At 38.7% G+C, this 24,253-nt stretch overlaps 1 protein-coding gene across 1 annotated transcript; it reads right to left on the bottom strand.

The window, feature by feature from the left end:
* On the bottom strand, positions 558–3,576 carry LOC109831501 (transcription factor bHLH78-like). The gene is made up of 8 exons (XM_020398834.1): positions 2,453–3,576; positions 2,110–2,379; positions 1,942–2,007; positions 1,779–1,847; positions 1,568–1,639; positions 1,219–1,455; positions 981–1,074; positions 558–865 (listed from the first exon to the last, which is right to left on the bottom strand). The coding sequence occupies exons 1-8, from the start codon at positions 3,305–3,307 to the stop codon at positions 834–836; spliced, it is 1,695 nt and encodes a 564-aa protein (XP_020254423.1). The 5' UTR covers positions 3,308–3,576; the 3' UTR covers positions 558–833.

Raw genomic sequence — 24,253 nt, 5'->3', positions numbered from 1 at the left:
TCTAATCTTTTTCATATTAGATTAAGTTCTAAGCATCATATCTATCGTATTACTTCATAAAAACATGTTTAGAAACTATGGGTAAGGTTTGGATGCAGATGATCTTGCCTTAATCTCGTGTGCAAGCCTCTGAAACAAACAACAAACAATCCAAAAGTACAAACAACTCGTTCTCCCTTGTCACACGTCGATGATCTCGCCATCGCGTCAGTATTTTGCTTCAAAAAGCTCACAAAACTCACAAGAAATTGATCTAGGGTTTTGAAGGGAGAGGGTGGCTGCTAGGGTTCAGAGATATGATAAAAGAGAATAATTTTCATGAAAAACACAAGTATTTATAGAGGTAAACCCGAAACAAACCCGTTTGACCCGAACAAGGAAACCTAGTCTGACTGGGAAAATAACCTTCGGTATTTTTGCTGTAACTTTCTCGTCTGACCTCGGAATGAGGTGATTTAAGATTTGTTGGAAAGCTACTGAAGATACGTTGTTCTTGCTAGAATTCAAAACTCAAATATTAATCAGATAGTAAAAAAGTGCTACTGAAATACATTGAAGATCATTAATGGATAATCAATAAATATTTGTCATTATACAAAAGAACATCATGACCATGGTACCAAACACAAGCATTGCTTGGCCCTCACATAAAATGTTCTGTTACTAACGTCTTAATAAAATTTTCTGCACCAGTTAAGGCAGTTAGTTTAAAAACTTAGCTTCCTTGAGCTCATTTCTCCTCAACAATCACAATCGATGCCTCTGGCATATGTACATAGGCTTGTTACACAAACTCTAGAAGGAAGGATATAACAATCATGTTTGATCAGAGTTCAATTTTCATGTGGCTTGTGGAGTAGCGGACCTGCATGAATACATTGTTAAAGCAAATGTTATTTGTTTCAAAACCATTCAAATTAACTGATTTATACATATATCAAACTATCCATATATTTATCAACTTTTTAACTGTTACCTACCTTGGAAACTATGGGAAGAGAATGTAGCTTCCTGGATCTGCCCAAGTCCCATTTGAACAACACTCTGAAGGTCATCTTCCCAAAAAGCTCCAAGCTGAAATGAAAAGCAAGAAAAAATAATTAAGAGCACACATTGACATTCTACATCTGGGCTCTTGGTTTCCAATTTCAAACAAAATCTCTAGTCAGTTGGTATTGGCTGATAATTCTTGGAAAACAAAGAAAAAGAAAATTATACCTGAGAGGCAGGAACAGCATCTGTGAAACTGTCTAGAGGAGGCAAGTGCATGCTGAGGCATCGGCTGAGGAGACTGTTGGAATCTAAAGAATTGTTCACAGAGCATTGAGTCTCAAGGCCATTGCTTGCCATGAAGCAAGTGCTCTGAAGAGGAGGAGCATGTTCCTGCCCCTTGGTATGGTTTGCATAAGAGAACCCAGTGCTTGCAACCTCTAATGGATAGGATGACTGATTCATCTGAAATTTTTAAAGACATGGAATTGTCATGTTTAATTTAAGGATGAGACTCTCATCTATTTCGTTAAGTTGGTTGAGTCAACAAGAAAATAGCATAGGCCCTCAAACTCACGTCTTTATGGAGGAGCCTGTCCATGCTGAAGTCTAGTCGGGGATTCACTGTTGCCAGTTTCATAGAGAGGAACTGCAACAAAGACGAGTTGAGGTTGAAGCTTGAACCAGAAATCATTTTACAAATATATTTCACATACATGATATCTACAAATGTTGATGTTATTTCATTGTGCTTGTTAGAAATAAAAAGAAGTGCAAGAAAATTATACCTCGACTTGTCGCTGCAATGACTGGACATAGTTTATGATTTCGTCAAGCATCACAGCTTTCCCAATTACCTACAGATTATAATAGAAATTGAATTTTAAGGTAATTATTGTTCAGATTATCTCGTCAATATGAGGGATATGAAGGGGAGGATGAATTACCAACCTTATTGCAACCTGGAACCAGGTCTTGAAGAAACTTCATCCTCTCGCTAATCTTTTCTCTTCGAACCTGGTATAATGACAATCCAAATTAAAACTGTGCCTAGAAGCAACTAATTAAAGTTTTTTTTCCTCATCAAGAGGGTCTTAAGTAGTATTCTTAATTAATTACCCTTTCAGCGAGGCTGTGGCTATCAGTAGCTTGCCCTCTTCTTGCCCTGACATGGATGTAATCTTGCTTGGGAGGCTCTTGGAGCTTCTCATTGTTATTCTCTTTATCCCTGTCTTTGTCCTTGTCATCCTTTTCTTGCTTTTGGGCAGATTCAGTACTGTTAATTGCCTTCTGTGTCTTCTGGGCATCATCATCCCTATTATTGGCCCTTGCCTCTACTGCCACCGATAATGATCTGCTTCTCTTTGAATTTGAATTGTCCTCAGCACCCTGCGAAATGTATAATTAATGCATGGAAAGGATATTTTCAATAGACAATGATGACTTCAAGTTAAATCAGAACCTTGGAAGAATTAGGGTGAGAAGCTTCTTTGGCTCTGCTGCCGCCGCTGTTGCTTCCCTTGTTGGACGAAGCCGTTGATGATTTTCTTTTCTTGACAATGGCCACACTCCCGCTGGGTGGCGATGACTCTTGTTGGGAATTATTGTTGCCAGAGCCAGACCTCATCATCATCATCAACATCACGTCATTCTCCAATTGACCTCCTCCAACACCATCATCCTTGCCGTTGTATGAGGTTGCCATTCCATTCAAAGACTGGCTGCTCGATTCCCTCGACAGCTTCCCAGGCTCTTGGGTCCCAAATTGGGCATAATTGCTCCTGGTAGCTCCGAAGCAGGAAAATCTGGCCGCCCTATCAGCGAATCCAGGGTCAGCATTAAAAGCGATGGGATTGTGACTAGTCTTACTTGGCCGAGGCAATTGGAGTTGGGGATGATCCATCATTGAAAGGAGGTTGAGCTTTGGAGGGGAATTCAGAGGAGTGCTATAACATGAAGTGTTGGTGCTCTGTTCTTCACCACGATTATTGTTGTTGTTCCTGTTGTTGCTGCAAATGCTTCCTAGCCGTCCGATGAGCTCTCGGATGACGACGCTATCTGGGGTTGGAGAGGGAATGGGATTTGGGTTGGGGTTGGAGGAGGTGGGCGAGGAAACAAGGGAGCTGAGAGCCGATTCAAAATTGGCGGTCTGTTCGGTGGAGGATTGATCCCAATTAAGGTTGAGGAAGCCAGAGGACTGATCACCCATGTTCGCATTCCCATCAGAATTGCTGCCATTCATCTCTACTATCGGCAGTGAAGAGTTGTGGGAGTTTGATTGCCAGTTGAAGCTGCTGAAAGACCCATCCCTTTCCATTCTCAGAAGACAGCTTTAGATAATAAAATAATGAAGAAGAAAATTGAGGGGGTGAGGAGGAGAATAGGGGGAGGAAGTGACGCTAGTGATGCTTCCTTGCTGGTAATACTAGAAGGGAATAATATTAGAGCATTGAATCTAAGGTGGAGCAAAGGGAAAGGAACTGAAAGGGAAAGGACGTTGGATTCTTATTTCTGAAGAGAAAGTAACCAGAGAAGAGAGAGTGGCAAGCGGGGGGTAGAGGTTAGGGGTGGAGAAAAGGAAAAGAATTGTTGACCTTTTGTATTTATGGTCCAAATGAGAGAAGTTAATGATGGTATATAGTACTCTAATTACTAATTACATTGATGCGTGTGTAACATCTATATGGGGCACGGTGTCACCGTGATTAACGGTAGAGAGAGGACAGAAGATGCCGGGCCTTGGACGTCAAACTGAGCCGTGTTCCTTCTGCTGCTGCCGTTAATGATGATGATGATGATGTTGAAGGTAATTTGAACGGGAGCATAAAGAGAATTCGCCAACAAACTTGAAGCGGAAAGAAAGCCTAAGCAGGAAAACTTTATCTAATTAAATGATTAAATGTCTAATGACATGTATATGATTTTCAAGGTGCATGTTTAGTTACCAGACCTTGTCAGACAAGATGACATTCAGAAAATATTAGTTAGTACATATTACCTTTTAAAACTTTTAAGAAATTTAGTGCATACTTCAATCTCAGTCCGGTAAGACAAACACTTCTTCTATTTAATAACATTTTTCTTTTTCATAAATATCTTTAAGAAAGCCCCTTAACTTTGGACGATTATGACAAAACCCTCCTTAACTTTTAAAATATCACAAAATCCTCTTCAACTTTAGGAATTATTGGAGAACTCACTTTAACTTTGAGATTTTAGGAAAACAACCCCCCCAATAATTTGGGGAGTTTTCTGATGAATTCAAAGAAAAGGGGGTGTGGCGTGTGGGATAGGGTGGGGGTTCTAATATTTTGAAAGTTAAGGATTTTTTTTGATAATTGTCCAAAGTTAAGGGCATTTTCTGTTTTCTGATATTAACCCTACCAGATTTATTGGGAAAATGTTTTCCCATATCCATGCAATGCAAAAGAAGCTTTTGAAGTTCAGATTATACAAAAGAAATTACATATTAAACAGTGTGCTTCTTTTGTTGGGAATTTCATATGTTAGTAATAATATGCCACAAAAAGGTTAAGAAAGATCATGGACTTAAATAGATGTTCCGATCAATAACTTTCAACATAAAGTTTTAAGCAAGTTTTATTCATAATTTTTATTTACTAAGGTCCAATAACAGCCAGTTGAGCAAGCATGTGGTATTGGAGCTTAGCTTGTGACCCAAGGACGAGCGAACTCCAAATTGAAGGTATTAGAAGAATGGAGAAAATAAAGTTAGCCAATCGACACATGATTGCTGGCTAAGATCAAGTTAGGTAGACAAAGTCTAGTTAATGCATGTACAATTATGTATGTTTATAATCATGTTTGCACCTACATGGTTATTGATTTTGATTAAAAAAATCTAGTTAATCCATGTACTATTTATCGGAGTCAGTTACATAATGATTTCATTTAAAATTAATTAGATCATTTGTAAGAAACAGAAATTGCAGTGCAAATTTGAACTCAAATAAAAATTTAACTAAGTTTCTTATCGCATTTCTTCGCTCCAATTTTTTTACATTAGCACAAAAAGATTTTAAGAAACTTTGCCCCAATAAAATGATTCTCAGCAGTGAAGAACTTTTGGAGGCTCAAAACAAAAGCTTAGTGTTTTATTATTATTATTATTATTTATTATTATTATTATTGTTTTTTATTTCTGATAGAAAAGGACATGTTGGTTAATTACTTGCCAAAGTTTCCCTCACTATATAGAGAGAGGGTAGGTTTGTTGGGACGGAAAGTAGGCGATTTGAAAAAGGAGAAAAGGAAAAGTAAAAGGAAGTTGGAACATTAAGCTTTGGAGTCTCCTGGGAAAAAAAGGTGAAGGTGTGTTTTATCACCGAACAACTACTAATTAAACGGATGATTCTTTTAGGCCTCATCTTGACAACCTTATTCTACACAAGTGCATCTGGATCGCTATTGACAGTCACATGCCACTGCAGTTTAATATATTTATTAATGGTATCAATTGATTTAAATATATTTGATTTGTTTGATGTGAGCTTCCACCACCAATCTCCTTGCCTCCTCCATTACTCTACTGCTAGCATTTAATATTGTAATCCATTACAAATGTCCACTTATCTTATTATAATTTTTTCTTAAGCAATATTCTTTCTTTAAGCTGGATGAATTATGAGCTTCATATGAATTTCATCTCTAATCATTGGAGTCAAAGGACGCGATGGCCGGTGGAGGAGGGTTAAAAGGTCAGAGTTACTTAACTGGAAACACCAAGGCCAAAGGCTAATAATATTTTATTATTTTAGGTTTCGCTTGGATAACATGGTGTTTTTCGTGTTATGTTTCTGTAAAAAAAGCAACATGGTGCTATGTTTTTCCCATAAAGTATTTTCAAAACACCATGTTGAGTATTTTTTTTCAATATTAGTTTGACCTATTACAACATTAGTATTAAACATATTATTAATATATTATACATTAATTATAAAAAAATATATTATAAATAAAATGTTATAATATTTAGTTTACATTATAATATTATTATAAGTATTCATATAATATTATATAATATTGTATAATGTATTATAATATTATATTGTACTATAATAATTTATATTATTTTATTATTTATTTTACTATTATTAATATAATATTATACAATTATTAATAGAATATAATATTATTAATAATGTTAATATTATTTTATTACTACTACATTATTAATAAATTCATATATTACAAATATTTTAATATTATATAATATATTATAGTTTCTAATATGTTAGAGTTTATTAATAATACTTTAATAATTTATGATATAAATCAATATTATTATATTATGAATATATATATATATATAATATATATATTATATTATATATATATATATATAATGATATATATATAATATATATATAATATATATATAATATAGTATATATATATAATATATATATATATAATATATATATATATATATATATATATAATATATATATATATATAATATATATATATATATATATATGAATTTTAGCCAGTAAATTATTTTAGTATTAAAAATCATTTTCCTTTATAATATATTAAATTAATTAGTTGTATCAATTTATTAATATTTTTATCTGTATACCATTAAATGAATTATATTATTTTATAATTATTATTATATGTATAATTATTACATATTATGGTTTAAATAATTAATATTTAATTATTTTGGTATCATGAATTATGCTCTATTGTATCATACTTCATAATAATTTTTTTTAAATAATATTTTTTTTATTAATAATTATACTATTTATTAATATAATGTAATATTAATTAATAATGATTAAAATTATTTTATTGTTTAATAAATTTATATTATACAAATATTTTTAATATCTATTATAAGTATATTATAGTTTCTAACTATGTTAGAGTTAGAAGTTTAAATTAATACTATAATAATTATATGATATAAAATTCAATATTATTATATATATAACATATTATTTTTAACATTATTTTACTATATTATTATCATAAGATATTTTTAATTTGTTAATATTTATAATTATTTAATAAATATTATAATATATTAGCATTATAAATAATTAGTAATATAATAATAGTATAATATAATAAGTATTTTTATAATAACTATATATTAATTATATTTAATATATTATGGTAGATATTATATTAACACATCCTCGAACTTAAAACCAAAACACCAAACTTAAAACACAAAAATAGTGTTTTGAAATAAGTGTTGTGTTTTTGGTTTGATGATGATTTAGCTAAAAAAACACAATGGTTTCTAAATGCATAGTGTTTTATTTTTGGTAAAAACACCATGGAAATAAGTAAAACACTATGTTATCCAAATTAGATGTTTTTATTTGATGGTTATCAGGAAGTATATCATCTTGTAATATTTTATGAGACACATTTATGTAGGACGTAGCCCATACAATATCTCTTGTTTGAGTAATAACAAACTCTCATTTGGTATTAATATTTGTTTATGATGATATAGTACAAGTAAATATAGGTATAAGAAGTGTACAGCGCGAAACGACGTGAAAATCAGCTCAAAAGTTGATTTTAGCCTTCTAACCATCTACGGTAGGCATTCACTACCGATGGTAGGAAGAGCTCATGGATAATTTTTAGTCTATATGCTTTCATATCATTGATGGTCCTCTCAACCATTGATGCGGCTTAGACACTATTGATGGTTAAGAGCCATCATCAATGGGTAAACATGCTAATTGCAGAAATTTTAGATTTAATCTCAGTCGTTCATTATTTCTTTTTTCTCCAATCTCTACAAAGTTTAGGATATGTCTTTCCTGACTTATTGAAGACTTAATATTATTGAAAGATGGGGAGGGTAGAGGAGAGTTTTAGGTTTTTGATTTGTGAGAGATTTCATTAAAGGATTTGACCCTCGAAGCCTCAACAAACTCTCACTCGTCGCGCACAATATCTTAAGATCATTTCAGCATAGAGAGTTACCTTTAGATTGATTCTCTACGTCGTTCTTCATTGAGCTACGCTTATATTCATCGAAGGACAATTTGCTTAACAAAAGGACTATAAGATCTTTCTTGGTTTTGAGCTTTAACTATTTGTGTTGGTTTTAAGTTTGAACTTGTTTTTATGATGTACTGATGTCGGTTTAAATTGAGGGTTGGGATTAGCTAAGGTTAGGTGTTACTCGTTATGGAGAGTTAGGTCAGACTACTAGTTTTGGGTAGATTTGAGGGTACAACCTTACTGAACGGAGTTTGTATTTCAGGAGAACTCTTTGCATAATGAAGAAGCCCCTTTGCTAGAAGGAAGAGTCGAGGTAGAATTATTATGTGAACCACTAAAAAATGTTATGTGTTCCTTATTGGTTGTTATTTATGTTTGATTATCATTTATCGCTTTTATCTTATCTTTTTCATTGAATATTCTGTGTTTTTGGTGAAAAACAGTAGCAAGTAGCAACTCCATTCACCCTCACAAGCTTGCATATGAGTTCTATCAAGTGATATCAGAGCCTCATTACCCATCTTTAAGATTCACAATCTGGAGTAAAGATGTTTAGTTTGACCACTGCGATAGCTTTTCTTGAGGGACATGCAGTTAATCGACCCTTGTTTTTCAATGGGACAAACTACACCTATTGACAGCGAGTATAAAAGTCTTTTTGTTGTCCACCAATTATGATATTTGGAGTAGTGTAGAGAATAGCTATTGCAAACACATGACTGTTGTAGCTAAGACAAACAATGTCACTCCTAATGATAAATGGTCTGATAATAAAATCGTTTATTCTCAAATGCGAAAGCTATGAATGCTTTTTATTATTCTTTAACTATTGAAGAGTTTAATTATATGACAAATTGTACTATTGCGTAGGAATTTTGGAATACTTTGAAAGTTACACGTGAAGGAACTTCATTGGTGAAAGAGGTGAGATTTACAATGCTTGTAAATAAGTATGAGAAGTTTAAAGATGGAGCCCTCGGAGAGTATTCAGGGCATGTTCACCTGATTCATGGACATTGAGAATAGATCAAAACCTTTGGAAAAAGAATATGATAACAATGAGCTTGTGGGAAAAATGCTTTACATTTTTTTCTGAGGAGTCCAAACCAAAGCTAATGGCTATCAAAGAATTGTATAACTTTTCTGAACTAACTCTTGAGAATCTTGTAGGAAATCTTCATACATATGAAGTGTTTTTGAATGAAAGAGAAAATGATTTAAAAAATTATTAGAAGAAGAAGTCATTAGCTTTGAAAGAAGAGAAAAGAAAAATCAAAAGCTAAGGCAAACAGAGTTGTGAGCTTGAGTTCTGAGAGTGAGAAAGATAACAAGATAGATCAAATTGTTAAGGACTTTAAATTCTTTATCAAATTAAAGGATGACTAGAATTTCCTACAAGACAAACGAGATAGTTATGCAAGCAATATTAATAAATATAATTCTAATAATTCTAATACTAAACCAACTTATTTTTTATGTAGGAAACACAATTACTTAAGGAATAATTGCTCGCTAAATAAAAAAGAATATAAAGATAAGGTCAAAATTACAAAGTGACAAAATGGAATGAGTCGGAGAGTAGCCCGAGCACTAATAATAAAAGAGCACATTGTTGTCTTATGACCGAAGATAGCAATGGAGATGAATTTGAATACAAGAGCTTTGATACTTTGGTATACCCAATATACGATGATTTATATTTTAAATATAATGAAATGTTAGGTCAATTACAATAATTTGCTGAAAATATAATGTTGTTAAGAAGGTGAATTCAAGTCTAAAGAAGGCCAATAAATTGTTGACTGATAAAATTAAAAGTTCTTCTTTAGAGTTGAATACATATAACAATATAAGTAAAAATATCTCATTTGAATGTATACAATATAAAGAAATGAATTTTGATTTATCCAAGCAACTAACTAAAAAATCAACTGAAATTTAAGGATTAGTTGTCAGGATAAAAGAGATTTTACATAAGTTGTATTCCAAACAAAAAAGTTTAAAACTAGATGCATTACCATAGTTTTTGAAAATGAATAACTTAAGTCCAAAAATATTAGTTTGAAAGATGTCATAAAAAAATTTGCATTGTGTTCTATAGGTTTAAGCATAGTCCTTTCCAATCAACAATATGCAAAAGCAAGCTAACTCTTTTGTCAAATAAAACAAGCTAATTCATTTTCCTCCCATTTTTAATTCATCTTCTATTATTTGTATTTTATGTAGTAGAATGAGCATATTTTAATAAATTATCATATTCAATATATAGTTAAAATAGTTAAGAAGCTTTAGGTATCTAAAGGCACAATTATTAACTAACGTGGACTTATGTGGAAACCTAGGTCACACCTTTTTGCTTTTCTATAGATGTGCAAGAAAGCTAAAAAGTAAAGCAACATCCATTTTTGGTTACTGAAGGCATATATAGATGTGATACCCCCATACTTTAGTCCCACACGGACTAGTGTGAAGAAAATTTTATGGTTTAAATAGAGAAAAGTTAATACTCAATGGTAACTGTAGGCGTATAAAACTGCTTATAGGTCCCTTAACACAGCTTGGCACGGTGATTCGACAAACCAACGAACCATCGGGCGATATATCCAAGCATGATCGTTAGACCACAACACCGAAGCCAAGTGACACGCGACGAAGCGGATTAACGAGGCGACGAGGTTAACGAACCGCACGCAAATAACGGAATACATCCAATCACGTGCCCAATCAAGCTAACGGGTCGATGAATCAACGAGTCATCCAACCGTAGAGTCCACCACATCAAACAAGATCGGGAGCGGACTCGAACTCGAACACCAAAGCGGATTTACTGCCAAATCAGGATCCGGACTGCCAAATCAGAGTCCAGATCAACAATGAAGTTCGGATAAACCGCGAAATCAGAAAACGGGCGCAAAACCAAACACCTGGAGGGCTCGGCCGAAACCGAGCCACCTCTAGGTGGCTCGGTGGCGCGAGCCAGCCTCTAGGTGGCTCGCCAAAACCGAGCCACCAAGTGGCTCGGTAGCCGCAGCCAACCTTTTGGTGGCTCGGTGCTGGCGAGCCACCTGCGAGCCACCCAGATGCTGGGCCCAGATCTGGCCCAGATTGTAGCCGCATATCTGGATGATGAAAATGCCTATTAAATAGAGAAGGAGGGCTATTTTTCGAAGGGGTTGGACTTTTAGAGAGGTTGAAGGCTAAGAGAGAGGAAGAACTTTTGAGGAGGAAAGCTCTGCTGGTTAAAGGCTCAAGACTAAAAAGGTTGAGCTTTGGAGGCTTTGAAGACTCGGATTTTCAGATCTTGGTTCTTTGGCGATGCATCCACGTCAAAATGAAGGCAGGACGTTCAAGAGAGATCAGATCTGAGATGCGTACACGGTCATCGCTCCCGGATTCAAAAGCTTGGTTTTTTGATCAGAGAGAGTATCGATTTCGGCTTGTCGATTTCGACTTACTAGGGCTATTATTTCCTTGGTGAAATAATGCCCCCTACCGGCTGTTATTTCTTCGTGAAATAACACCCGTCATACCGTGGTGATTCCGACGCCGATCAAGAATCGCCGGTGGTCACGATTAACCCACGGCGCAGGCAAAGAACGCAACACAAGCAAGATGATCGCACAAAACAGGATCTTGTGATTTGTTCCAGAGAAGAGTTGTTAATCTTTTAAGGATTTTCTTTTTTTGATTTTGTTGTAACCGGATCTTATAAAAAGACCGGATCTTTTGTAACCGATAAACTGTTGCTCAAGAAAACAATGACTTCAACAAAAACGATTTTCCCCGTGAACAATCTGGCGACCACAGTGGGAGCCGCCGATCTCACTGCCAAGATCGTTGCGTCGCAGCCGCGGATCTTGATCCCGGTCGAGGAGGAGGTCGAGTATGAATTCGACCAACAAAAGTTCATGGAGTATCTATCATCCTCGTCTGGATCCACCTCCCCCCTCAAGTCAAAGAAGTTCTCCTCCAGGAGAAAAGTCCGTTGGTATGAAGAAGTGCAGAGTACCAACGAAGATCTCACCCCAATTGATGCCGAAGTTGTATCGGGTGAAGCTCCACCGACCTCCAACCAGGTCAAATCTGTTCTCGCCAATGTCTCCGTCGCTGAGGGCATAGTAACTCTCTCAAAGAGAGCCCCCCAGAGGCGACGTCAACGCCTGGCGCGGCAATTCGCGAAGGCAATGGAGTCCACTGACGGAATCCGCTATAACGCGGATCTGAAGAGCAGGAGAGGCAAACAGCCTCAACAAACAATGAATGGCAGCTCCTCCAAGCCACCAACGAATGAATGGATCCGTGTCAAACGGAATCGTTCAACACTTGATGAGCGCATTCACAAGCGCCGCGCACTGTCAGCGCAAGCACGGGCTCAAGTCCAAGAAGCCCGCAGAAGACTGCAAAAGGAAGTGGCCAAAAAGCCGCCACCAACCCGCCAAGTATGAAGGCCGAAGTCTGAAGATGCGATTCAGGCTAAAGAGCAACCTTTGCAGCCTTCAGCAAAAGTTCAACCTCCGGCGAACCAACCTAAATCGCCGATAATTCCCATAGCTGCTCCGGGAGATCCCGCAGGACCATCCCGAAGAAGGAGGTCAGTTTTGGAGCACCTCGGTCCACTTCCCGATGAGCGATGCAAAGCTCTAGTTCAAGAACGTTTGGGCCCGATAAAGAAGCCCCGAACGACTCAACATGCTGGGAGTCGCCGCCACCTTCAACATGATAAGGAGTTCATGGCAGCTACGTGCACCAATTTGCGCATTGAAGTCCAGGAGCCCGCTGAGAACTCACGCCCACTAAGGCATGTTTTGAGGCGCGTGACTCTTGAAAGCCCAAAGAAGGCAGTTCGCCCTCAGAAGGAAACATTGTCGTCTGATAATGATAACGTTATACCTGAGAAGTCGTGTCAACACACAATAGGTTATTCCGACCTTCAAGCCGACGAGTTGTACTATCATGTTGGGAGTACGAGTAAAACCAGGAAAAGGAGTCCTCGAGAACTAGAAACTCAATGCCCCTGTTCCAAACTCATTCGGACAGTATTGTCTGAGTCCCCGAAAGAATTTTGATTTTCGAAAGGCTCAGTACCGAAACGTCGAAACCAAGGCCTAGGCGTTTCCGACAAAGAAGAACGGTAGTTGAAGATGGAAAATTTCTGAGGGTCACCACTAATATGACCAGCAAAGGGAAATCGACACAGGATAATCCCAAGTCGATTCCGGAAGCACCCCGGCGTATGACACGTCTGTAGTCTGGAGCCATCATACGAGCAACTTATGGTAAGATTCGGACAAGATTACCTTCAGAAGATGAAGAATCGGATGTCGGCTCTGCGGTCGCAACAGATAATACGGTATCCATCGAGGGACAACCCCACGAGTCACTTATGATAAGTGCGGAACAAGTGGCCAAGATGCTCGAAGAAGCCATGGCTAAACAACAGGAGAGCTTCAGGTTCGAAATGCAGATGGCCATGCAGAATATGAGAGAAATGCATGACCAACAAATCCAAGCGCTGATAAACCAGCAAGGCGAACCAAGTAATCGTAACCAGGTCAATCAAGAAGATGAGGACACGGGTGCAGATGAAGCTCATAATGCCAATAATCCTCCCGTCAATGCAGGGGGTGGTATCGAGAATGCTAGTCATAACGCCACACTTCCACCTCAGAATCGTGCTAACGAAAATACAGGTGAAAGTTTGAAGATTAAAAACCTCGAGAGCAAAATCAATACGTTGATTTCCGCTCAAGAGATGAAAAAGACGGGCATTCCTTATCCATACCCAAGAGAATGTGAATCAATCCCGTATCCGGCGAAGTTTAATCTAATTAACTTTACGCCGTTTGATGGGGAGGGTTCACCCACTCAGCATTTGATTTACTTCAAATCACACCTAGTTGGTACTCTTCGTGGAGCCGCCTTCGATTGGTATCGCCGCCTTAAGCCAGGAAGTGTGAATAGCTGGGACGATATGGAGACTAAATTCCTCACCGTCTTCTTCGACGATAACACCGAGATATCCATTGGGTCGTTGTTTGATGAGAAACAGAAAGACGGAGAATTAGTTGATACCTTCGTCAAAAGGTTCCGGAACAAGGTGATGAACTGTCGGGACCCGATCACTGAGGAGTTCATTCTCCAGACTTGCCACAACAACCTCGCATTGGACGTGTTGGAAGCAATGGGGACAACACCGTCCAAAACATAGAAGGATTTAAAGGTCAGAGGAGAGCAAGCCGAGCGATTCCTCAAAAGGAAGAAGGCTGAGAGGAGCCAACCGATGGCTAATCCTCCAAACTCGAACTTCGCCTCCCGTGGTAGGGGCAAGGCACCTGCAGCGGCTGGTGATCAAACGTCGCAACAGCAGCCCCAGAGACAGCAGAAGACTTCGGATCAGAGGCTCCAAAAAGAGTACTCATTCAAGGACGAAGACGTTCCAGCCATCTTCGAGACCCTTCTCGAAAGCAACAAGATCAAGCTACCACCCATCACAAATCAGGTGGAAGCTGACAATACTGCAGATCCGAAGTACTGCGCATACCACAGGAGGATCCTTCATCCCACCAAGGCGTGCTTTACTTAAAGAACAGCATCCAAACCTTGGTTGAAGCCGGCGTTATAACGCTAGGGTAAGCCAATTGAGAACGGCAAGACTCCGACAAGTATAAGAGTATAAACTGCTTCTCAATCCTCCGACAGGTATAAGAGGTTAAACTTCTCCCTGATACTCCAACATGTATATGAGTCTAAACTGTTTCATTTCTTTCACGGGAAGTTCCTGGAGAATTTTTATATGTAATATTCTTAAGGATAACCCGGTCATGTAACTGAGTACAATGTCGGACCCAGTTCCACAAGGGAAGCTGGGGGTGGATTATTCATGTATCGGGAAGTTCCCGAAAGAATACCACGGGTGATATTCTTAGGGATAACCCAATCACTATAAAAGTGATAAGTAAAACATCCACATTTAAACTCTAAATGTCGGAATGTTTTCCATTATTGTTATCAAATTCACTAATTCTCATGAGTTATCTTGTTGAGACGAGATTCGATCCTTTTGACAGATTAATCTTTCCTCACCCCCCACTGATCAAATCAATTGACGGTGGGTCCACTAAGATTTCTATCCGCCAGTTCATGGCAATTTTCAAAGCTTGACGTGTTAAGTCCTGATTACTTAACGTCAAAACCCTTCATCGAGTGGCCAGTACAAACCAGTATTTCTACTGCTACTTGTATTCCACTCCCTTTGCTTTCAGGTCAAACCTATAAAAGTTAGGGCCACAACCAAAATCCCCTCTCGATTCCTTCAATGAACGAGAGGCCCATAAATTGAGCGATCAAACCTTCCTACAGTTAGGATCGTCTTAAACCTCCCATTCGGTCAAACCTTCCTACAGTTAGGACCAAAACCAAAATCCCCTCTCGATTCATCCAATGAACAAGAGGTCCACTTTCAAATCGAGTGATCAAACCTTCCTATAGTTAGGATTATCTCAAACTCCCGCTTGGTCAAACCTTCCTACAGTTAGGGTTAAAATCACAATTCACTCTCGATAAACGAGGAATTCACCTTTAATTCGGTAATCCAACCTTCCGACAGTTAGGATTATCCGAATCTGTCCGATTCTCGGAGTGGAGATCCCACTTCTAGTTTCTTTTGTGTTGGAAATAGAATATAAAATTCTTCCTTTCCCACACCAACCTTTTCCAAGAATTTATCAATCTAGGATTCATCCTAGGAAGTTTATCCCAAATCCTAAGCAGGGATAAGCCTGCGCTTAACACGCGCTGCCGGTTTAGTCTTTCTCCGTAGAAAAAGACACCAGAGTTTGATTCCGGGGTATCCTATCCTGAAACCTAAACAGGGATAAGTCTGCGCCTAACCCGCGCTGCCGGTTAGTTCTTAACCGTTAAAAAGAACACCCGCCCACATATTCAACATTGTGGCATGTTGTTATTAATAACACCAAAATCCATGCCTTACAAGCATGGGGAATGTCATCCTGAATCCTAAGAAAGGATATGCTGACGCTAAACACGCGTCGCCGGTTTAGTCTTTCTCCGTGAAAGAAGACACCAGAGTTCGATTCTGGGGTATCCTATCCTGAAACCTAAGTATGGATAAGTCAGCGTCTAATACACGTTGCCGGGTAGCCTATTCCCGTAACAATGGCAAAGTCTACGTATTCGAAGTCGTAGCAGTGAGTCTAAGGGAGTTCATTCCGTTAGCACAACGTCACATGCGGAACGGATTTAGACAATCCGCATGCTAGCCCGACTCAAACGGTAGTCGGTAAAGGCTAACCAAATCCGTTGAAGGCTGGGGGTTAGCCAAAAATCCTAAAGTCAACGCCTAACACGCGTTGTCGGGTAGTCTATTCCAGTAACAAATGGTAAAGCCTATGTATTCGACATCATAGCACAAAGTCTCAGAGAATTCACTCTCTTAGCACAACGTTACATGCGGAACGGATTTAGTCAATCCGCATGCTAGCCCGACTCAAACGGTAGTCGGTAAAGGCTTATCAAACCCGTTGATGGCTGAGAATTCGCCAAAAATTCTATAAATAAGAGTCATTGATGCATCAACTTTATGAATTGGTCTCGTGACTTGGGCATCCAACAACTTCGGGATAATATCCATATATGCAGACGAAACAACTGTAATAGTTGGTCCTGCAGCCCCAAATTTGAGACCGCCACGCTCCAATTCCTTAAGAGCTTAAACTGTGTAGACTCCAGCAGACGTACGAGTATAAACTGTGTCAAACGCCGGACAACGCGTTGCAAATGAAGACTCAACGTCAACAATCGATGGTCAATTCCGTGATGAAACAACAAACACGAGCTAAAGATCAGAAAATCAGGAATTGACTTCAAGTTCAAAATTCCGACAACGGTCAGACAATAAATGCAGCATCGGAACCCTTGCAGACATTCGACAAAGCACCGAATAGCCTAGAGGATTGAAGGAATCAAGAATAGAAGCCATTCCAAAGTCCCATCATACTGATTGAAGGTTGGGATAATCATATCCAAAGTGTTCCAGACTCTTCCATAAAGAAACGAGGCTGAAATACTTTGGAGGGGGTATGTGTAGGCGTATAAAACTACCTAAAGGTCCCTTAACATAGCTCGGTACGGTGATTCGACAAACCAACGAACCATGCGCGTCTTGATCCGCGTCGGATGAGGAGGGTGGTAATGAATTCACACCAGAACAAAGGTTCATGGAGAGTATCTATCATCCTCGTCTGATCCACCTCCTCCCCTCAAGTCAAAAGAATTCTCCTCCAAGGAGAACAAGTCCCCGTTGGATGAAAAGTGCAGACGTACCAACGAAGATCTCACCCCATTGATGCCGAGTTGTCTGGGGTGAGCTCCACCGACCTCAACCAGGTCAGATCTGTTCTCGCCCAACGTCTCGCGCGCTGAGCGGCATAGTACTCTCTCAAATGAGAGCCCCCCAGACGTGGCGATCACGCCTGGCGCGCGCAATTCGCGGAAGGCAATGATGCCACTGACGGAAGTCGCTATAACGGCGGAGTCTGAAAGAGGGAGGACAGAGGCAAACAGGCCTCAATCAAACAGATGAAATGCGCAGTCTCCTCCTGAACCGCCAGCCGATGAATGAATCGGACGCGTGTCAAACGGAAATCGTTCCACACTTGATGACGCGCATTCACGAGAGCGCGCACTGTCAGCGCAAGCAACGGGCTCAAGTCCAAGAAGCCCGCAGAAGACTGCCAAAGGAAGTGGCCAAAAGCCGCACCAAACGCCGCCAAGTATGGAAGGCCGAAGTCGAAGATGCGATTCAGGGCTTAAAGAGCTACCTTTGCCAGCCTTCAGTCCAAAAGTCAACCTCCGGCTGAACCAACCTAAATCCGCCGATAATTCCCATAAGCGCTCCGGGAGAGTCCCGCCGCAGACCATCCCAAGAAAGGAGTCAGTTTTGAGCACCTCGGTCCACTTCCCGATGAGCGATGCAGAAGTCTAGTTCTGAGAACGAGTTTTGCGCCCGATAAAGAGAGCCCCGAACGCTCAACCATGCTGGAAGTCCGCCGCACCATCAACATATAAGGAGTCATGGAGCTACGTGCACACCATTTGCGCATAAGCCAGGACCCGCTGACGAACTCACGCGGCCCACTAAGGCATGATTTTGAGCGCGGTGACTCTTGGAAGCCCAAAGAAGGCGTTCGCCCTCAGAGAGGACAACATGTCGTTCTCGAATAATGATAACGTATACCTGAAGAAGTCGTGTCACACCACAATAGCTGTATCTTCCGACTTCACCGACCGAGTTGTAACTATCATGTTGGGAGTACGAGTAAAACCATGAAAAGGAGTCCTGAGAACTAAGAAACTCAATGCCCCTGTTCCAAACTCATTCGGCAACAGTATTGTCTGAGTCCCCGGAAAGAATTTTGATCCTTTCGAAAGGCTCCAGTACGAAACGCTCGCAAACACAAAGCCTAGTGGGCGTTTCCGACAAAGGAAGAACGGCGGTATTGAAGATGGAAAATTTCTGAGGGTCCAGCCGGACTAACATTGACCAGACAAAGGAAGATCGCACAGGATAATCCCAAGTTCGATTCCGGAAAGCACCCCGGCGTATGACACGTCTGTAGTCTGGATGCCTATCATTACGAGCAACTTATGGGGTAAGATTCGACAAGATTACCTTAGAAGATGAAGAATCGGATGTCGGCTTCGCGGCGTCGCATACACGATAATACGGTAATCGCATGAGGGACAACCCACGAGTCACTCTATGATAAGTGCGGAACAATAGTGCCAGATGCTCGAAGAGAGCCATGGCTAAACAACAGGAGAGCTTCAGGCTTCGAGAATGCAGATGGCCATGCAGAATATGAGAGAAATGCATGGACCAGCACAATCAAGGCGCGATAAACCGAGCAACGAGCGACAAGTAACGTGAACCAGGTCAATCAAGAAGATGAGGACACGGGTGCACGATTGAAGCTCCATAATGCCAATAATCCTCCGTTCTCAATGCCGCGGGGGTGGATCGACGAATGCAGTCATAACGCCACACTTCCACACCTCAGTAATCGTGCTAACGAGAAATACAGGGTGAACCAGTTTGAAGATTAAAACCTGTCGAAGAGCAAAATCAATACTGTTCGATTTCACGACGCTCAAGCGAGATGAAAAGAGCCGGGCATTGCTTATCCATACAAGAGAATGTGAATCACAGTCCCGTAATCCGGCGAAGTTTAATCTAATTAACTTTACGCCGCTTTTGATGGAGGGTTCACTCCACTCAGGCATTTGAATTTATGCTCAATCGACGACCTCAGTTTGGCGTACTCTTCGTGGAGCGCCTGTCGGTTTGGTATCAGCGCCTTAAGCCAGAAGTGTGAAATAGCTTGGGACGATATGGAGCACTAAATTCGCTCACGTCGCTTCTTCGCGACGGATAACACGGATATCCATTGGGTCGTTGTTTGATGAGAAACAGAACAAGACGGAGAATTAGTTGATACCTTCGCTCAACAGCGTTCCGGAACAAGTCGTGATGGACTGACTGTCGGACCCGATGACTGAGGAGCTTCATTCTCGCAGACTTGCCACAGACAACCTCGCATGTGGACGTGTTTGAAGCAATGGGGACAACACCGTCCAAAACATAGAAGGATTTAAAGGTCCAGAGAGGAGACAAGCCGATGCGATCCTTAAAAGTAAGAAGGCTCGAGAGGACCACCGAATGGCTAATCCTTCCAAACAGTCGAACTTCGCCATCCCGTTGGTAGGGGCAAGGCACCTGCAGCGTGCTGTTGAGTCAAACGCCCACAAACAGCGCCCCCGGAGACAAGCCAGAAGACCTTCGGATCAGGAGTGCTCCAAAAAGAGTACTCATTCACAAGGACGAAGAACGTTTCCAGACCATCTCGAGACCCTTCTCGAAAGCAACAAGATCGAAGCTACCACCCATTCCAACCAACATCGGTGGAACGACTGACAATCTCTGCCATCCGAAGAACGCGGCATACCACAGGGAGGATCCTCATTCCCACCAAGGCAGTCATATTACTTAAAAGAAACAGCATCCAAACTTGGTTGAAGCCGGCGTCTATAACGTAGGGTAAAAGCCAAGTGCAGAACGCAAGACTCCGCACAGATAAGAGTTATAAACTGTTTCTCAGGATCAAAACTTGGTTTTTTGATCCCGAGAAGAGTATCGATTTCGCTTGGTCGATTTTGATTGCTTAGGGCTATTATTTCCTTAGTGAAATAATCCCCTCGGCTGTTATTTCCTTCGTGAAATAACACCCGTCATACCGTGTAGATCCGACCGGATCAAGATCGCGCGGTGGTCCACGGATTAACCCCGACGTAGGCAAAGAACCCACACAAGCAAGAGATCGCAAAACAGAATCTTGTGATTTGTTCCAGAAAAGGAAAGTTGTAATCTTTTAAGATTTTCTTTTTTGATTTTGTTATAACCGGATCTTATAAAAAGACCGGATCTTTTGTAACCGATAAACTGTTGCTCAAGAAAACAATGACATCAATGAAGGCAATTTTTCCTGCGAACAGTAACTAAGTGCTAGCATTTTGGAAAATAGATGTTAGCTAACATCGAGTTGCTCTCTGTGGGTCCCACGGTTTACACGCTCCAACAGAGTCCATGGGCCCGGGGCATGACAAAATGGTATCCGAGCAGGTTGCTAGCCGAAAGTGTGGAACTAAGTGCTATGCAGACTAAGTGCTACACCGCGTACTAGGAAGTGTGGATGCGGTGAAAGCCACCTCTAGAGCCCGTAGGAGTCACCTCTAGAATCCCCATCACCTGACAGTGATACTGGGATGTACCAATTATCATGTCATGACGACGAGGATGTTGTCTTTGTAAGGTAGGGTGATTGTGATACCCTTACACTTTAGTCTCACATGGACTAGTGTGAAGAAAATTTTGTGGTTTAAATAGAAAAAAGCCAAGGCTCAAGGGTAACTAAGTGCTAACATTTTGGCAAGTAGATATTAGCCAACATCGAGTTGCTCTGTGTTGGTCCCACGGCTTGCACGCGCCAACAGGGCCCGTGGGCCCGGGGTGTGTCAATAGATGATAAGAATTTGTTTCTTAGCCTAACCAAGAAGAAAATTGGATGAGAAGTTACTGATATATGCAAAGAAGGTCTCATTACGCAAGCAAGGATTTATTGCAAAGGCACAACTTGCATAATTGTTTTAGTAAATCTATTCAAAGATGTAAGTAAAGACATATTCTATAACCCTTTTTGTTGAATGTACATATTTTTAGATATATTTTTTCTTTTTCTTTTAGATTGTTTCCTATTTTCTTTTTCCATTTTTATATAAAACAAAAAAAAATTCTTTTTAACTTTTTTTTTCTTTATAGAATAACTTGGATATGCATATGTATATGCTTTTACATGGTTGATTCAGATAATATTATTCTTTTGATATATATGGATGATTATGTCACATAGGTTCACATATGATTTTTCAATCTATACGTATTTATTTTTTACACACAATGATCAAAAGATGATCATATAATTCATTATTTACACGAAATACTTCACGTAGTAATTTCACACAACTATTTCTATACTTACCATGTTTTAAGAGGAGAAATAATGGTAAAGAGTCGTATATTTGGTCTATAAATTTTTTTTGGTTATATCAAGTGTCTTTGAGCTCATTTTTTACTTGACTAATGCACAATCCTTTATTGTTATATGCGCTAAAGTGCATTTGTTTCAAATATCAATCAAACAATAAGAGTATATTTGCTAAAAAACATTCAAAGATCCACACTCTTAAGAAATGCACAAAAAATTTGAGAGTATTCATTAAAAGATAGTCAAAGACCCACACTCATGGATTTGTATTAATGCATATCTAAAAGGGTAGCCGTCCTGCACTGAACATATATTATATTTTAACACGATGTGAATCACCTACTAAACAATATCGTTATTTCTCCTAAATAATGTATGGTTGAGGTGATAGGGTGATACTTTGGTCCCTAGTCACCAAAGTTGAGACAGTTTAAGTTTGATTATTACTCAATATTCACTTTTGTATACCTGAATTTGTCCAACAAACAAGTATGAGCCTTTTCACTATATGCCTCACACACTGTACATTGATATTTAAATTTTTGTTTGTATTGTTTGATGTGATTTCTCTAGTGTTCATGTGTTTTTTGGTTAGATTTTAATCTCTTGTGCTACTTTTTCAATAAACTTTTGTTTGAACTAGTGTGCCTTTCTCTCCCTTACACCATTAGATAATTTCTATCTGAATATTTCATCTTTAAAGTATAGTCAATAGTGTATTTTTCATTTTTGCTGATAACAAAAAGGGGAGAATTTTGTGCAATTTGGTGATTTTTTGCATGAGTGATTTTTTATCTAAGTGGTTTCGTGTTTTGATTTTTTTAAAAAATTTTAAAATATTTAATTAGGAGGAGTTTTACAATACCTGTGCTTGATTCCACTTCTCATGAATGCATGAATGTACAGAAAACTTTGCATATAACTTTTTTTACATGAGAGTGTACTTGTGGTATGTTAAATCCCAAGTTTATCATTATGAAAAGGGTAATATTGTTTGGACATAGTCAGTACAATATATCTTTAAGTAATAACAAATTGTCATTTAGTACTAGTATTTATTTGATGGTATAGTACAAGTAAATAAATCTATAAGAAGTATACAAGGTGAAACCATGTGGAAATCAGCTCTAAAGCTAATTTTAGTCTCCTACCATCGATGATAGGCATTCACCATCGATGGTAGGAAGATGTAAGGACCATGAATTTTTGATACTATTTAAAATACTTTTTTGGTATTTTAAAATATTTAATTATGATTTTTAAAAGAGTATTTGTATTTTTCTCAAATTTCTATAATTTTCTATGATTTAAAGTCTAAGTTTTATATTTATTTAAATGATTTAAATATTTTATAAAATTATGTAGTGTAGTAAAAATTTCTAGAATTTATCCGTTGAGTTACCGATACTATTACGTATCATTTTGAATAATACGTGGTATTGTTATTATTATTACATATATTTCGTATAATGCTTTGTATTATTAATTACGTATTATTTGTATAATTAGTTGTATTATTTTTATTGTTACATATTATCTATCGTGTTAGTATAACTAGTACGTTTTACTGTGTACGTAATTGTCCCATAATTATTTAATTTTAAATTTAAGTAGAAATATTTTTATTATTAATTATTCTTGTTTAATTATACAATATGAGTATATTTCGACTATTTCGTATCAACTGTTGTATTAGCACAACATGTACATTTTTATTTGTAGATAATTATTATGTAATTAGTTTAGTTTTTAAATACCCGTAACTATTTTATTTTAATTATTTTAGTTAAATATCAAAACCCTAAACCCTAACCCTTCTCACTTTTCTCTCTCCTCTCTCTCTCTTCATCTCCGCGCACGCCCTCCGTCGCCTCCCTGATCAGATCTGCCGTAGATCTGAGCTCCGACCACGCCGCTGCCTGATGCCCCCTCGCCTCCCCATTGACGTCGCCGTTCAGATCTTTCACCCTTCAGCGCCGACACGTCGCACCGACAGTGTTAATTCGTTCGACAAAAACCCGAGGCAAGATCCCGAACATTGATTACTTTATTTTAATTCTTAGTTTTATCTTAAACTATTATGTGACTCGTCATTCAATTTCTAGATATGTTATGAGTTAATTAATTAGATTAGTATGTGATATATTATTACCTGTGTGGGATTGCTTGACATGAATAGCTGTGTGAAAGCTTGTTGTGTTATCACTTAGTTGTTATCCAATAGGAGAGACTGTACATGAAGACGACTTCTGTTAAAAGTATGATTTATAAGCGTGCTTCAAAGCATGGCTATACTCACTCGACATCGATATCCCGATGTGAGGAGTCCCGAGTTCCCTCGATATCGATATCCCAGTATGAGGTTTCCTTGATTATTACTATTATAGTGTTGACTAGACGATGCACTCTTGATCGGACGTGTTGTGGGTCACGGTTATTTTCATAGTTTTACAGAAGCCGTTCCACGGTAACTCCGTGGCTAGTGCACAATATTTCATGTACAGTTGCATAATTAATATGATAAACATGGGGTTATAAAGGAGAATTGGACGGAGAATATAGCATGTATATAAACGGGCACAGCGCTTTCCTGTTATCGTGATATCGTGAGTGATATATATATGGGCCAGAGGGCCAATACTTGA

Source organism: Asparagus officinalis, chromosome 2 (genome assembly GCF_001876935.1).
Source record: "Asparagus officinalis chromosome 2, Aspof.V1, whole genome shotgun sequence".
Lineage (NCBI taxonomy): Eukaryota > Viridiplantae > Streptophyta > Magnoliopsida > Asparagales > Asparagaceae > Asparagus > Asparagus officinalis.
This window is presented reverse-complemented; position numbering and strand designations above follow the sequence as displayed.

What these genes read in the sequence shown, in the direction of transcription:
- LOC109831501 (XM_020398834.1), bottom strand. Translation starts at nt 3,307, where the DNA reads ATGGAAAGGGATGGGTCTTTCAGCAGCTTCAACTGGCAATCAAACTCC. An exon ending in CTCACCCTAATTCTTCCAAG is followed by an intron (nt 2,380 to 2,452) that starts GTTCTGATTTAA and finishes TACATTTCGCAG; the next exon opens with GGTGCTGAGGACAATTCAAA. An exon ending in CATTGCAGCGACAAGTCGAG is followed by an intron (nt 1,640 to 1,778) that starts GTATAATTTTCT and finishes TCTTTGTTGCAG; the next exon opens with TTCCTCTCTATGAAACTGGC.